This window comes from Diaphorina citri, unplaced genomic scaffold (assembly GCF_000475195.1).
Source record: "Diaphorina citri unplaced genomic scaffold, Diaci psyllid genome assembly version 1.1 scaffold1528, whole genome shotgun sequence".
Lineage (NCBI taxonomy): Eukaryota > Metazoa > Arthropoda > Insecta > Hemiptera > Psyllidae > Diaphorina > Diaphorina citri.
The window spans coordinates 45,965-61,218 of record NW_007378954.1 but is presented as its reverse complement, the minus strand read 5'-3'; the positions used below and the strand labels follow the sequence as shown (position 1 = coordinate 61,218).

Genomic DNA, 15,254 nt, shown 5'->3' with positions numbered 1-15,254 from the left:
TCAATGTCTCTATAGTCCCTGCTGGATTGACTTGTTTGAGGTATCTAACGTGTGTCTGTCTTGGTACGAGATCAGTTCAAGGAAGATGAAGCTGTGTGAGTTCTGTGGAAAGCTAATGGAGGTGTCAAATATGAGTTGACATCACAAGCTTTGTTCTATGAAGCCTCCCTCTGATGAAACTGTGAGTAAATTCACTTGCAATGAATATGGGAAATCTTTTTCAAGAAAGGACAACCTCAAAAGACACTCCAATGGCTGCTCTGTCCTGTTTTCCACTCAAATTGATTTGATAGACCATAATGGTTGGAATGCATCAGTCGTCTTCTATTCAATCTTGTCAGTTCAGAGTTCAAAGAGTTTAACAACCACTGTGAATTTTTCAAATGGAAAAAAACTGAAGAACAATTGACCTACTCTTATTTCTCTCAAAAGCCCCTACCGTAAAAGTTACAGTTCCCTTTATCAAACCTATTTAAAAAAAAGTTTTTACTATTTTGTGTGTGCTTACAAAAAGAAAGAAAAGAAAAAAAAAACATCTCTTATATCTCACTTAAAAATCACAGGAACGCCAATTTCCGTTACGTACCTACTTTTCAAAACTTGCTCCCACCTCCTTTCCAACTTTTCTCGATCAGTTTCCTCCGATAGTCCGGTAGATAGCAGCACCGTTCGCTCAACTTTGAACCCGATTCCAATTTTCACCACCAGGGTACGGGCACGTCGACTTTTCCCCAAGAGGAAAATTTTCGTGGCGTGAAGGAAAAATGTGAAAATCCTTGATCGGGAAGCGCGACTCAGTTCGACTAAAAATTTCGGGGCGTATTCTTTATTTCTAAATAAAAAAAAAACAAGGGGGTGCTCTTTTTTTGTAATTATTTTTTAAATGTATAAAAAAATTCCCTAGATAAGTCCTTTTTTAAAAAATAGAAACAATTTCGTGCATTTCTACAGTGTAATTTTTCGTGTAAAAATAAACCGCAGGTAATGTGACTTGTGTTTCTGTGCTTTTTAGAATCCCCTACTTTTTTTTCCTAGAGAAAATTGTGAACTTTTACAAAGCCCATTGGATTTCTGTGTGGAAAAAACCCTTGGATTTTTGTATCTCTTACCCTCAATGTATTTTTCCGTGTTTTTAATTGATAATAAGTTTGCTTTAACCCCATTTCGTAATTTGTCATGTTTGTAAACCTATTTTTTCCAAATCCAAATGCCCTTTTTGTACTGGAAATGTGAAATCGACTTGTGACTTCATTTTTAATTTTTCCTAGGAGATCGTAAGTTTCTCATGACCTCCATACCATTTTCCAGTCAAAATTTTCCGCTTTTCCCCGTCAAAATCTTCCATTTTTCGACTAATTTTTCCTTGAATTTCCAGACATAAAAGACAGGACCTCTTGAAATTTTTACACATTTAATTTTGATTGATTTTTCCTTCCACGAAACGTTGTGGGGTTGTGGCGCGGGGGGATTAGAATGTTTTATATTTAGGCGAAGAAAAACATTTCCCCCTCGTCATGATGTTCCATTGAAGAAAAAATAAAATGGCGAATTTTCGAAAAAAATTTCTTCCTTTTTTCGAACAAAATTTACTGATTTGGGGGCATTTTCTTGAAGGAATTCCCGAAATTTCCTGTAAGATAACTTATTTTTTGATTGCGGAATGATTTGGGAAGCAGGAAAAACAGGCATTTCAGTTTGATTTCTTCTCAGACGGTCCGTTTTGTACGTCCATTTTCATTCAATTAGGCATTGTCGGTACGGGTGAATTCGACATTTCGCCTGATACAAGGTTGATTTGGACCTTTTTTCCGCCAATTTCCGTCAATACATGAGTTCTTTAGATTTTAGATTGGTCTTTACATCGCACTTTGGGAAAATCAAGTTAGAAAACTGTCTTCAACAACTTGAGATAGGTTAACCTAAGGTTAAATCAACGATAGGTTAACCTAGGGTTAAAGTCATAGGTTAACCTAAGGTTAAATCAACGATAGGTTAATCTAGGGTTAAAGTTATAGGTTAACCTAAGGTTAAATCAACGATAGGTTAACCTAGAGTTAAAGTTATAGGTTAACCTAAGGTTAAATCAACGATAGGTTAACCTAGGGTTAAAGTCATAGGTTTACGTAGGGTTAAATCGTTACCTACGCTTAGATCGTTATTGATATTTGCTATGAAATTTTGTCTTCTACGCTGTTTTTTTTCCGTGAACATCCACAGCAGATGGGTGACCTACAGAAATTTCGTCACGAACATGTATTATAGTATTCCCTAACAACATCGATTGTTGGGTGATTATTGGCCTTACGATATAACGTTATATCATAAGGCCAACAATTACCCAACCAAATTACCCTCTCTATATACATCTCTCCTTAGTCTCCTTTCTACCAAAAATTATGGAACCAAAAAATGACTGAGGGACATACCTACTACCGGATGGCCATGCTACGACACAGATCATGAATCAAATGTTCCCTTCACAAGAAAAAAATCTGAATCTGAGGCCATAAGGGTGTACGCTGATTGCTCCTTTGAGGTGCACTTAGCCTCGTGAGTGCAAAACTGAGTAGAAATAAAACCAGGCAAACAGAGTGATAGGTTAACCTAAGGTTAAATCAACGATAGGTTAACCTAGGGTTAAAGTCATAGGTTAACCTAAGGTTAAATCAACGATAAGTTAACCTAGGGTTAAAGTTATAGGTTAACGTAAGGTTAAATCAATGATAGGTTAACCTAGGGTTAAAGTCATAGGTTAACCTAAGGTTAAATCAACGATAGGTTAACCTAGAGTTAAAGTTATAGGTTAACCTAAGGTTAAATCAACGATAGGTTAATAGAGAAGATAAAAACCTGCGCCCGCTCGTATTCCGAAAAATCTCCGACGCGCAAAAGAGAAGAGATGCGTTAAAAACCTCCGCACTCCCTAGAAAGTCTAGAAACATTTGGTGACGCGCAAACAAAGCTAGGAGATGCGTCACTAATCTCCGCATCCCTGTAACAAATACGTGGCAGCGCGCCAACAAACGCCAAGAAAAAAAAAAAAAAAAAAATGAAAAATCCTAACTCAGGGGCGGGATTAATGCCTAGGGCATTCTCTTCCATCCAACCCCTTAGTCCTTAGTCCCCTTAGTCCCCATTCTCTTCCTTAGTCCTTCTTCTTCGCCTTTTCCCGTGTACAGACGGGGTCGGCGTTGTTCGTCAGGCTCTCGAATCAGCCCTAGCTAGAGCGATCGTTTTGGGCTTAGGAATTTGGTCTTCTTTTCGTTCAGCTTTCAAAACATAGTTCTTATTCTTATACATATTGACTTGTTCCATTAAGTCTCTCAAGTAACCACTTAGAAATTCGGTCTTCTTTCAGGGTGCTTTCCAAATGACTTTGACCCCCTCCTAGTCCACCAATGTAACATAACACCCACGAAGTAAGAAGATATAAACAGAGAAAGCAATTGTAAAATAGGAAGAAACACTAATAAAAATAACTATAATAATAAATATTCAAATTATATAATTAAAAAAACATATAATTATAATAATAAACATAATTATAATCAGGCTCGTGAATCATCTAAGATCACACTTGAAATGTTCTGAGTTCTAGTTTCGGCCGCCATGTGGTTTAGCCGCCAATCCTGACCGCCTCAACCGCCTACAGAATTCCGAAACAGACCAGGGCGCCAACTTAAAAACGCGCCACTAAAAACCGCTCACATTCCTAAAAGAAAACTCTGCGTGAAAGAGAAGATAAAAACCTGCGCCCGCTCGTATTCCGAAAAATCTCCGACGCGCAAAAGAGAAGAGATGCGTTAAAAACCTTCGCACTCCCTAGAAAGTCTAGAAACATTTGGTGACGCGCAAACAAAGCTAGGAGATGCGTCAATAATCTCCGCATCCCGGAAACAAATACGTGGCAGCGCGCCAACAAACGCCAAGAAAACACGTCACTTCCCGAACAAACATTTGGCAAACAGCTGCGCCAAGTTCAAACCCCCCGCATTCCGAACCGAACACACAAGGAGCGTCAAAGAAAAAGGAGACGCCGCTGTTTCTCGCCGGACGCCGGACCGCCGCCGCACCCCAATGTAAAATGTGTAAAACCTGCCCGGTTGCCAGCTGTCGGATCCAGTGTTGCCGCACGTCCCGAGTCTCAGCCAATCAGCGTCGAGCATGTGCCTGACGGAAGGAATGGTCACAAGCATGGCTCAAACTAATGCGGACATTATACCGGACCTGTCTCATTTGACCTTGGAGGAGAGACAGATCATCGAATCCGTCATGATGAGACAGAAACAGGAAGAGGAACGGGAGCTTGAGATCATGAGGTGAGCGCAACAGAAACACACTACCATCACGTCATGTCACGTCACGTGAAGTCAAAACATGTGGTTCAAAGTTTTCCTATTAGATTGTAGGTAATTTTGATCAGGACAACGAAATTACTTACAATCTTATGGAAAAACTTTGAACTACATGTTTTCACGTGACGTGATGGGAGTGTGTTTCTGTCTTAAGAGACAAATGCTGGTGAAACAGTAGGTAGATTAGTAGAATGTAGATTCTTTTGCCATAGATGTATTTGCTAAACCTTTCCTTCCCCTGCTTATTTATACCATGCGTGGCATATTGCATAATCAAAAAGATTCTCGGCGTTCATACAAAATGAGATATTTTAAGTTTTTAGTCCGTCCTTCCTTTATTATTACAATAGGTAGTAATAAAAAGGTATAAGGGACGGACTATTGTATTCGCTTCGGTGTCGTCTGTCTGTCACCTACATATCAAACCTGGTCGACCTATATATTAAATTAAAGGTCTTTTTACCAGGATCACGAAAATGGTGGTGCAAATTTTGTCCAGAGAACCATAAAGCCAAAAAATCCATGCCTTTTCCACAAGTTTGGCCATGCCTCGGGATGAACTAGCGGGATTCCGGAGCGAAGCGACGGAATTCAGCTAGTTTAATTATCATATAAGTATTCTTTTGTAAATGCCAACCAATTGTAAAATCTTATTGATAAATACAATTAATTATTCTATTCTATTCTTCTATTCTATTTAATATAAAGATAACCATGTCCGTAATCATGTATAGGAACTGGGAACGTTTGCACTGTTTTGCACACTACTTGATGTTTTGTACCTTTCAAAGTGTAATCGAATGAATAATGCAAATAGGTAGATAGGTACGTAAATTACGTAGATATTTACCATAAATCCATAACCCATAACGTAAAAAAAACTTGGAATTTTCTGGACATTTGATCAAAGATTTACTTAGACGTTCTCTTTTGTTCTTTCGTTTCCAACGCAATGAGCGATTTCATGGCTTGGTTTGTACCTTGAACATCTGGCCGTTACCTCAATGAACCGTAAATCCTGCCCACTAACCTGAGTGGTCAATGGTGCGTATAGACCACGGATCTGGAGGTTGGTGGTTTGTGTCCAAGTGACGTCATAAAACTTGGGCCAGCCACACACTATCAGGTAGACCTGACAGGTACACCTGAAAAGGTCCACCGATCAGGTCTACCTGATGAGTCCACGGATCTGGAGGTTGGTGGTTTGTGTCCAAGTGACGTCATAAAACTTGGGCCAGCCACACACTATCAGGTAGACCTGACAGGTACGGCTGAAAAGGTCCACCGATCAGGTCTACCTGATGAGCACTATACACATATCTAATTCCTTCAGTTAGAGCGCGTTCCCATTTGTTGTGAGTTTTACCCGATTTTTTACGAATGTCCTGTAGGCAATGTAATTTAAATGAGTGTTCCCACTACACACGACACGATTTCTTTTGACGAACGACAAGTGGGAACGAGGTCTAAGCGTAATATGACTTCTGGTCCTTAGGCCAGCCACTCACTATCAGGTAGATCTAACAGGTACACCTGATCAGGTCCGCCTGTCAGGTCTACCTGATGGTGAGTGTGCTCATCAGGTAGACCTGACAGGCGGAACTGATCAGGTGTAACCGATAGTGAGTGGCTGGCTTTAGCTGACAATCTAACTAAAATACTTCTTACAATTAAACTTACCCACCTTTATTTTCTCCCCGTCAGGTGATCTGGGTGTGTATCCTGTGCCGGAAGAAGCAGGAGCTTCTCTCCAAGACAGGACAGTGGATTAACAAAGGCATGAATAGCACCCCACAGGGAGACGCTATTATGCGGAAAATAGAAGCCGATATGATGTTCGAAGACAAACGGCCCAAACTGGAAAGGTAAAGTAGAATCCTCTCTCTCTCTCTCTCCTCGTTTCTCCTCTCTGTCTTTCTTCCTCCGTCCTTCTTTCTCTTCTCATCTCTCTCTTTTCTTCTCTTCTCTCTCTCTCCCTATCTCTCTCACTCACTCCAGTCCTCAACTCAAGGAGTCTATATTCTATTTTCATTTCCTTCTACTTCTCTCTCTGTCTAGCGTGGTATAACGCAGTCTTCCTGCTAACACGGAGGTCCCTGGTTCGATTCCCTCATGAAAAAGAATATATTTTTTTTTTTTTTAAATAAATTTATTCTAAAAGGGGCACCACTAAGAGTAGTAAATTGTAAATTTTATTGACATCAATGGCATACAGTTTGTAGTACAGAGATCACTTAATAGCTTTTTTATATATTACGGCTACATTAGACGCATGTGATCTGTGTCTTAGCATGCTCATCCCCTAATATGTCTCTCATTAGATGGGCGATCTGATCTGATTTAGGTGCTGGATCAACACGAGAACATTTTGGACAGATTTCGACCGTTTTTTGGCGGTTTTCAGCTATACCGACTAAACTGTTAGAGATATTGTAAAAGTTAGGGTAAAAGAACGCTCAAATAAGCATCATTCAATAGGATGAGGAAAGTCGTGTGATGTTCACACCAGATTTTTTCATGATGTGCATTTGTCATCAAATTAAAAGTTCATTAAATGTAAAGTTACAGTTCCCTCTGTCAAACCTCTTTTTTTTTTAATACAGGTTTTGGACACAAAGCCCAAGGAAGCTCAACTTAATGAACTTGTGTAAATGTAAAAATTTACAAAAGTTCATTAAGTTGAGCTTCCTTGGGCTTTGTGTCCAAAACCTGTATTAAAAAAAGAGGAGAGAAGAATGATAGCCAGCTGTTCCAAGAACGAATTTTTCTTCTGAGAAAAATTTGCCCAGGGTGGGAATCGAACCCACGACCTAGGGGTGCAGAGTGCTAGTACAACGCGCTAACGGCTGGCCCTTACGACGATACAGAGTGTAAATAATATGAGAGGTTTGACAGAGGGAACTGTAACTGCTAAGGCCTTATCGTCCCGAAATCGAAGAGAGAAGGAAGACAGGATAGGAGAAAGCCAGCTGTTCCAAGAACGAACACTATATCTGTTTAGGATGAAATCCGCTTCGGGTGGGAATCGAAACCGCAACCTAGCGCTTACAAGGCAATTGCATTCTTAATCCTAGTAAGTACACGCCGAAAACATTCGTTTCGCAACAGTTAAAAAAATGTTGAGCAGCTTTTAAGATTAAACCTAGTAGTTTTTTGTGTTTGACTTGTGTTTCACAATATTGATAAACATTAAATAAAGTTACATTTAATTACACACTACACTAAAAAAAAAGAAAAAAAAAAAAAAAAAAACAGATTGTTGCAAAGACTTTTCTGAATTGTTGAGAAACAATGCTTCAGATGAAAATGTTCCTGTAGGCATTACGTGGTCTATGTACCTATAATGGAAGTTGAATAAAAGCATGTAACAAGTGACAAAATTCCATGCCTTTGTTGAGTTTCCAAGCTGATATTACACCCTGTAATAAGAGATGAAAGATTTGTATCCAGACACCCTGTATACAAGAGATGAAAGATTTGTATCCAGACACCCTGTATACAAGAGATGAAAGATTTCTATCCAGCAGACAGACCTCTGCATTGTAATGTCGCCAGAACTTTTCGTGATTCATTTCTGAAGAAAAAAAAGAGAGAGAGAATAAGAAAAGGATAAAATTGTGAATCATTTCCAAAAAGAAAGAAAGAATAAGAAAAAAGAGGAAGATATGAAAGATTACATCATCTTTGCCATTATGAATATTACTGTTTCTTTTTCTTCCTTTTTTTCTTTGTACATCTTACTTACGCAATAGATCAGTTGCACTAGAGCAGGAAAAATGAGGACCAACGGAATTTTTCTTTTTCTTCTACGACTTCTAGATACCGAGATAAATCGATTTAAAAATACCGGTAAATCGTGAACTTTGATGTCACGGCATAAGCTTCCGTAGGCGATGACGTCATAATTCATGACTCTCGCTTCGTTTGTTTGTGCGCAAGCCTTTCTGCGCATTTTGACGTGAAATCTGACGTCACAACTCTTCGAGCTTTTTCATTAGAGCGGCAATTAAAAATTGAATTTTCGACTTTTTAAAGTTACTTTTTCCGAGTTTTGACCTCAGATTTGGATTTTTCACAACTTTTAACGTAGGAATCGACCTTTTATTAATAATATTTTCCCAATTGCAACTCCTCCATTAGTTCCATTACAAACCGTAAGGAGTCACATGAGACAACAGCCCAACTCGCAATTCAGTAAAATCCCTGTACCTGCATGTACTCGTATCGGTAGATAGGTACCTCGTGTATTAGTAAAGTCGGTTGTCGTATCTTTTGTTGGACTACCTAAAGGAGAAAGTCTAAAAGTCTAAATCAACAAAGCTTGGAGGGTAGCGTGCCTGCCTTGTAAAGTGTTAGGTTGCGGGTTGCATTTCTACCCGGGCAGACTATATCCTAAACAGATAACTAAGGTTCGTTCTCGGAACGGCTGGCTTTCCCCTATCCTGTCTTCCTTCTCTCTTAGATTTTGGGACGATAAGATAAGACCTTGGTAGTTATCAAACCTATCCTCGTAAAACCCTTTCTATCGCTTTTCATTATTATTTTAGCTCACTAATATATCAGTCGCGCTTGGGTGATGTTTCAAAGTCATAGAGCAGGAAAAATGAGGACCAACGGAATTTTTCTTTTTCTTCTACGACTTCTAGATCCCGACATAAATCGATTTAAAAAGTAGGTTAGAGCGCGTTCCCATTTGTTGTGAGTTTTACCCGATTTTTTACGAATGTCCTGTAGGCAATGTAATTTAAATGAGTGTTCCCACTGCACACGACACTATTTCTTTTGCCGAACGACAAGTGGGAACGAGGTCTAAGCGTAATATCACTTCTGGTCCTTAGGCCAGCCACTCACTATCGGGTAGATCTAACAGGTACACCTGATCAGGTCCGCCTGTCAGGTCTACCTGATAGTGAGTGTGCTCATCAGGTAGACCTGACAGGCGGAACTGATCAGGTGTACCCGATAGTGAGTGGCTGGCTTTAGCTGACAATCTAAATAAAATACTTCTTACAATTAAACTCACCCATTATTTTCTCCCCGTCAGGTGATCTGGGTGTGTATCCTGTGCCGGAAGAAGCAGGAGCTTCTCTCCAAGACAGGACAATGGATTAACAAAGGCATGAATAGCACCCCACAGGGAGACGCTATTATGCGGAAGATAGAAGCCGATATGATGTTCGAAGACAAACGGCCCAAACTGGAAAGGTAAAGTAGAATACCCAGAGATAATATTTCTGCTCTGGTCTTATGCTAACGCTATGAGATGTTTATGAAAAAAACTAAACTATTCCATTCAGATATCAACATTTTGGACCCAGGTTGCTAAAAAAATGATTTGCTTTGACATATCCCTGGAAATAGTTTATTTTCATTAGTATTTGACAGGGAACTCCACCCCCGGGTATGAAGTCTCTTATTGACTCTTTTCAAATTAATGCTAGTCTACTTTTGATCGTTTTCTCCAAAACAGCGCTTTTTGTTCAATCAACAGATCCGGGTCTGGTTCAGTGAACGGAGGAGTTTAGAAAATTTCCTTGGCTGGGATTCGAACCAAGCACCTCCGGGTTGAGAGTCTGTGCTCTTCGACCTCTCGGCCACAGAGGCAACCAGGTTCCCAGGCGACCCCAAGTGGCCCAGAAACGAATCAGAAGAGGAGCTTCATAGTTGGCACTTTGCATTTCGCGAATATTTTGACGTCCATGGCCAGCCTAGTTAGCTTAGTTGGTACTGCGTCTGCCTTGTAAGCGCTAGGCCGCGGGTTCGGAGCAGCAGAAGAAAGCCGGCGTCGAACTGGATGCCACCTGTCACATCTGTTTGAAAACCAAATTCGCGGACGGCGTAGGTCACATGTGTAACTACTGCAACATTCGGTGCTGTGCCCGGTGTGGCGGCAAGGTCACACTGAGGTCAAACAAGGTGAGTGTTGAGGTCACAACAAGGCGAGTGTTGATTTCACAACAAGATGAGTGTTGATTTCACAACAACCTTGTCACAGGTCACAATATGAGATCAAATAAAATGAGTGTTGAGGTCACAATGAGAAACTGAGATCAAATAAGGTGAGCGTTGAGGTCACAACAACCTTTTCACAGGTCACAATCGCAGTAAGGGAAACGATTTGAGTATTCAGGTCACACAGAGGTCAAATAAGATGAATGTTGAGGTCACATGGTCACAAAAACCTCGTCACAGGTCACAATAACACTGAGTTTCAAAAAGGTGTGTGTTGAGATCACACGGAGAGACTGAGACAAATTAGGTTGAGTGTTGAGGTCAGAACACCTTTGTTAAACGTCACAATTACACTAAGGGCAAATAAGGCGAGTGTTGAGGTCACAATAATCTTGTCACAGGTCACAGTAACAATAAGACAAATAAATAGCGTGACTTTTGAGGTCCCACTGAGTGTTATGGTCCCGCAATGAATGGTCAAACAAAGTCGATGGACAATTGGACAAAGACGTATTCAAGCATTGCACATTGCGTATTTAAAAGATACATGGCTTTCATAAAAAATCAACTAGGTACCTATAATTATTTGAACAAAGTCACAGCTAAAGCTGTAGTTTTTAGGTACCTATAATCATTAATCAAATGATCATCGTATGTAGTAGTAAGTTTGGTTATTTTTACAACTTTTTTGGGAACTTGGAGTCGTGTTTTCGTGACAAAAAGAGAAGAGAGATAGAGGAGAGAAGACGACAAAAAGGTAGATATAAAATGATCTGCTATGACTGTACAGTACATACTAGGTGTACCAAATTTCAAGCATTTTAGAATTCGTTTAAAAAAGATAGAAAGAAGAGAAGAGAAGAGCCGAGAAAAGTAAAGAAAGAATAAGAAGAAAAAACATCATAAACCTATAAAAAATCAAGTAGGAAAATACTACCAAATTTCAAGCATTTTAGAACTCAGTTAAAACAGATAGAAAGAAGACCAGCTCATCCAACAGGGATCCTTCTCTTCCTCTGAAGACGATGTACGGTCCACCTCCGAAGGGACGAGCTGTGAGGAGCATGACAGCGAGAAAGGTAAATTGATCGCGAGAGGATGTGTGGAAGAGGGATAATAACCAGACAGGCGATCCGGCCCGAAAGACCAAAAGTTTTGTGGTCCTTCGTGGGCCGGATATTTTTACAATTCGGCCCGCGATATTTTGACAAAAAGGCATTTCTGGGATAGTCAGTAATTTTCAATTTGATACAATTCAATAAACCCCAAAATCCTTCCAAAATCGTGAGATGTCTATCTCACGAACACGGAAGGCAAGCAAATTTTTATAAATGTCATTATTCTTTAAACACTTATGTATTTACTTAAGAAAACTTTAGGCGTTGGATGGAAGAGAATACCTGAAGCATTAATCCCGCCCCTTGAGTTGAAATTTAATTTTAACATTATTCTTACCGTTTTTATTATTATCGGTGTAATTGTTTTTTGTTTATTTTTCTGGTGTTTCTGGTTAATGGTGTAATATATGATTTGAGGATGTCGATAAAATAAATGCTGTCTGGTTATTAGAAAAGGGAATATGGCCATCTCTTTCAGGACGTAATTCAAAATTTGGGACACATTATTGTGGGTAGAAAATAAATAAATAATTGCGTCCATTACCTATTTATCGCTTTCACTGACTAGCACCCTAAAGCACACATTTGTAATTTGATGATCCTTAAAGTCCTTAAACTGGATTAACTGGATCTTGTGGTATTGGTACCACCTATATCCATGCCATGTTCTATTACTGTTACTTTCTTTTTAATAAAATTAAATAATCCGGCCTAAAGGACAAAAAAATTTGTGGTCCTTCGGGCCGGATAATATTTTGTTTTTCTATTATTTTATTTTGAAGTTCTCTGGTAACAATTACAAGTGTGTGACCTTTTTCAAATGACAATCTCTTTCAAGTTTCTAGGTGTCCGACAAGACTGCAGGCGTGCTGATACCTCAGAAGTATTGGAGTTAGACAATTTTACTTATTTTATTCTCTATTACTTTTTTTCGTTTAGGATTGTATGCATAGTCCTGATTTCGAGTTTTGAAAAGATGTCCTGAAAACCAAGATTTATCAGCTCTTGAAAGTTTGAGCGATCTTTCCTTAGGGTTTTCCTCAGGCACTCTTTCCTCACACCAATCTTTCCGAACTGTTTGTCAAATGATTATGCATACACCCCTGTTGGAAGCTGATGACATGTCCAAAAAATTAGCAAAGAGATTTTCAATTCTTTTACTCAAAATTGTTCATTTTTTTCTCTCCATATTTTTCTTAGATGTATAGAGGAAACCTATACAATGTCATGAAAAAGTATTGGATTTTTCTCCCCTTTTCTTTGAAGATCTTTGAGCAAGTAGTCTTATAAGTAGCTCCATCTTTTTAACTTATCCCTAGTAAAAGATGGTAAATTTTATTGACATCAATGGCATACAGTTTGTAGTACATAGATCACTTAATAACTTTTTTATATATTACGGCTACATTAGACGCAAGTGATCTGTGTCTTAGCATGCCCATCCCCTAATATGTCTCTCATTAGATGAGCGATCTGATCTGATTTAGGTGCTGGATCAACACGAGAACACCAGTAAACCCCCTCGAAATCATTGAAATACATAACGAGTACAAATTTTTCTCGATAACGGGCATCGCACCTGGGACCTTCTTCATGTCAAGCAAGTTTCTCTCAGCAACCCCTGATGCCTTCCGTCGAAATCATTGAAATACATAACGAGTACAAATTTTTCTCGATAACGGGCATCGCACCTGGGACCTTCTTCATGTCAAGCAAGTTTCCTGATGCCTTCTCAACTGTCCATCTCTCCCTAACTTTATTCCTTTGATCCTGATTCCTTTTATCCTTAGATACGATTACGATTAGAAACTAACTTACGTATACTTACCTATACGTACTTAACCAAGTAAGCATTATATTGGACCGATAACACACCATCCGTATTTCATTCGGTTTTACCAAGCACATGATTCGATTCAAAATTCCAATGCATGTTTTTCCACTCTGGGAGTTTCCAAAAGCACACAATTTTCTTGAAAAGTAGATATAAAAAACGCGAGGACTTTTCTTTGTTCTTACACTTCTTACTTATATGATGGAAAATCAAGCACATGATTCGATTCAAAATTCCAATGCATGTTTTTCCACTCTGGGAGTTTCCAAAAGCACACAATTTTCTTGAAAAGTAGATATGTATAAAAAACGCGAGGACTTTTCTTTGTTCTTACACTTCTTACTTATATGATGGAAAATCTATATGTAGTAACTTAGTAACCTACAGACTCACTGAATCATAATGGAAAGGTTCATTAATTGTAGGCTTTAAAATAAGTAGATTGTAGATACAATTTTATTGAAGACTCTTTTAATATAAAGATAACCATGTCAAGCACATGATTCGATTCAAAATTCCAATGCATGTTTTTCCACTCTGGGAGTTTCCAAAAGCACACAATTTTCTTGAAAAGTAGATATAAAAAACGCGAGGACTTTTCTTTGTTCTTACACTTCTTACTTATATGATGGAAAATCTATAGGTAGTAACTTAGTAACCTACAGACTCACTGAATCATAATGGAAAGGTTCATTAATTGTGGGCTTTAAAATAAGTAGATTGTAGATACAATTTTATTGAAGACTCTTTTAATATAAAGATAACCACGTCCGTAATCATGTATAGGAACTGGGAACGTTTGCACTGTTTTGCACACTACTTGATGTTTTGTACCTTTCAAAGTGTAATCGAATGAATAATGCAAATAGGTAGATAGGTACGTAAATTACGTAGATATTTAAAAATAATAAATCCATAACGTAAAAAAAAACTTGGAATTTTCTGGACATTTGATCAAAGATTTAGGTACTTAGACGTTCTCTTTTGTTCTTTCGTTTCCAACGCAATGAGCGATTTCATGGCTTGGTTTGTACCTTGAACATCTAGCCGTTACCTAAGCGGGGGGGGGGGGGTGCTTCGAAATCTTGACGTCCGACACGCTTGATGGTCTTGAATGTTGTTCAACATTCGAAACATTTGTTTCGCAACATTAATGCAACTGTACACTGCGGTTGCGAAACAAATGGCTCCTGTGTGTATTGATTGGATACATTATGTACGCTTTTCTCTCATAATTTCTACGCTATCCTCTCACCATGTCCATTCTCTCTTCTCCACTCATCCAGGTCTAATGCGGCAACAATACTCGAACACCTCTGTTCATCCAAGAGAGCTCAGCACTTCCTGGCTCATAATAAGGGTGGGGTATCGTTTTGCCCCGGGGTATCATTTCGCCCCGGGGTATCATTTCGTCCCGTGTTCCCCTATCTAATATTATATTGCATTAGAATTTTTCCAAATATTTTCAGCCACTATCGGTATGTGTAATGTTCATATTATTTTCTTTTAACCATGATTATCATCTATTTTGTTTGTTTTGTTCTTGTTTTTGTCTTGTGATTTTCTTTCTGTTCACCATTTTATTTTGTATTGCTTTTTTTTGTCTCTTTTGTCCATTCCTTATCTACCTCTTCCTTTTCTCTCTCCTTTTCTCGTCTTTCTTCTTCATTTGTCTTTGTTTTCTTGTCCTCTCTTTCCTTTATTCTGTTCTTCTTTCTCCTTCCTCTCTTCCCCTGCCATCCTTGTTTCATGGTCTCTTTGCCTCTCTTCTCCCTCATTGTTCATAACTTTCCTCCTCTTTCTCCTAGTCCTCGTCCGCCCTCAGCCACAAGAAACGAGACCGCCGAAGTGGCGGTCCGTCCAAACCGGGCGGCATGACTCAGAGCCAGCTCATCCAACAGGGATCCTTCTCTTCCTCTGAAGACGATGTACGGTCCACCTCCGAAGGGACGAGCTGTGAGGAGCATGACAGCGAGAAAGGTAAATTGATCGCGA

General features: G+C 39.1%; 1 protein-coding gene and 1 long non-coding RNA gene across 2 annotated transcripts in view; both read left to right on the top strand.

The window, feature by feature from the left end:
* The first annotated feature begins 780 nt into the window (after positions 1-780).
* Positions 781-3,517, top strand: LOC113470343. The gene is made up of 2 exons (XR_003393428.1): positions 781-981; positions 3,359-3,517. It is a non-coding gene; the product is annotated as an uncharacterized LOC113470343 (long non-coding RNA).
* Positions 3,518-3,629: 112 nt separating this feature from the next.
* LOC113470344 overlaps positions 3,630-15,254 on the top strand; it is a 43,660-nt gene continuing 32,035 nt past the window's right edge. Inside the window, 3 exon segments of the mRNA XM_026828714.1 lie at positions 3,630-4,359; positions 10,107-10,271; positions 15,068-15,239. Coding sequence (XP_026684515.1) covers positions 4,165-4,359; positions 10,107-10,271; positions 15,068-15,239 — 532 coding nt within the window. The 5' untranslated portion in view covers positions 3,630-4,164.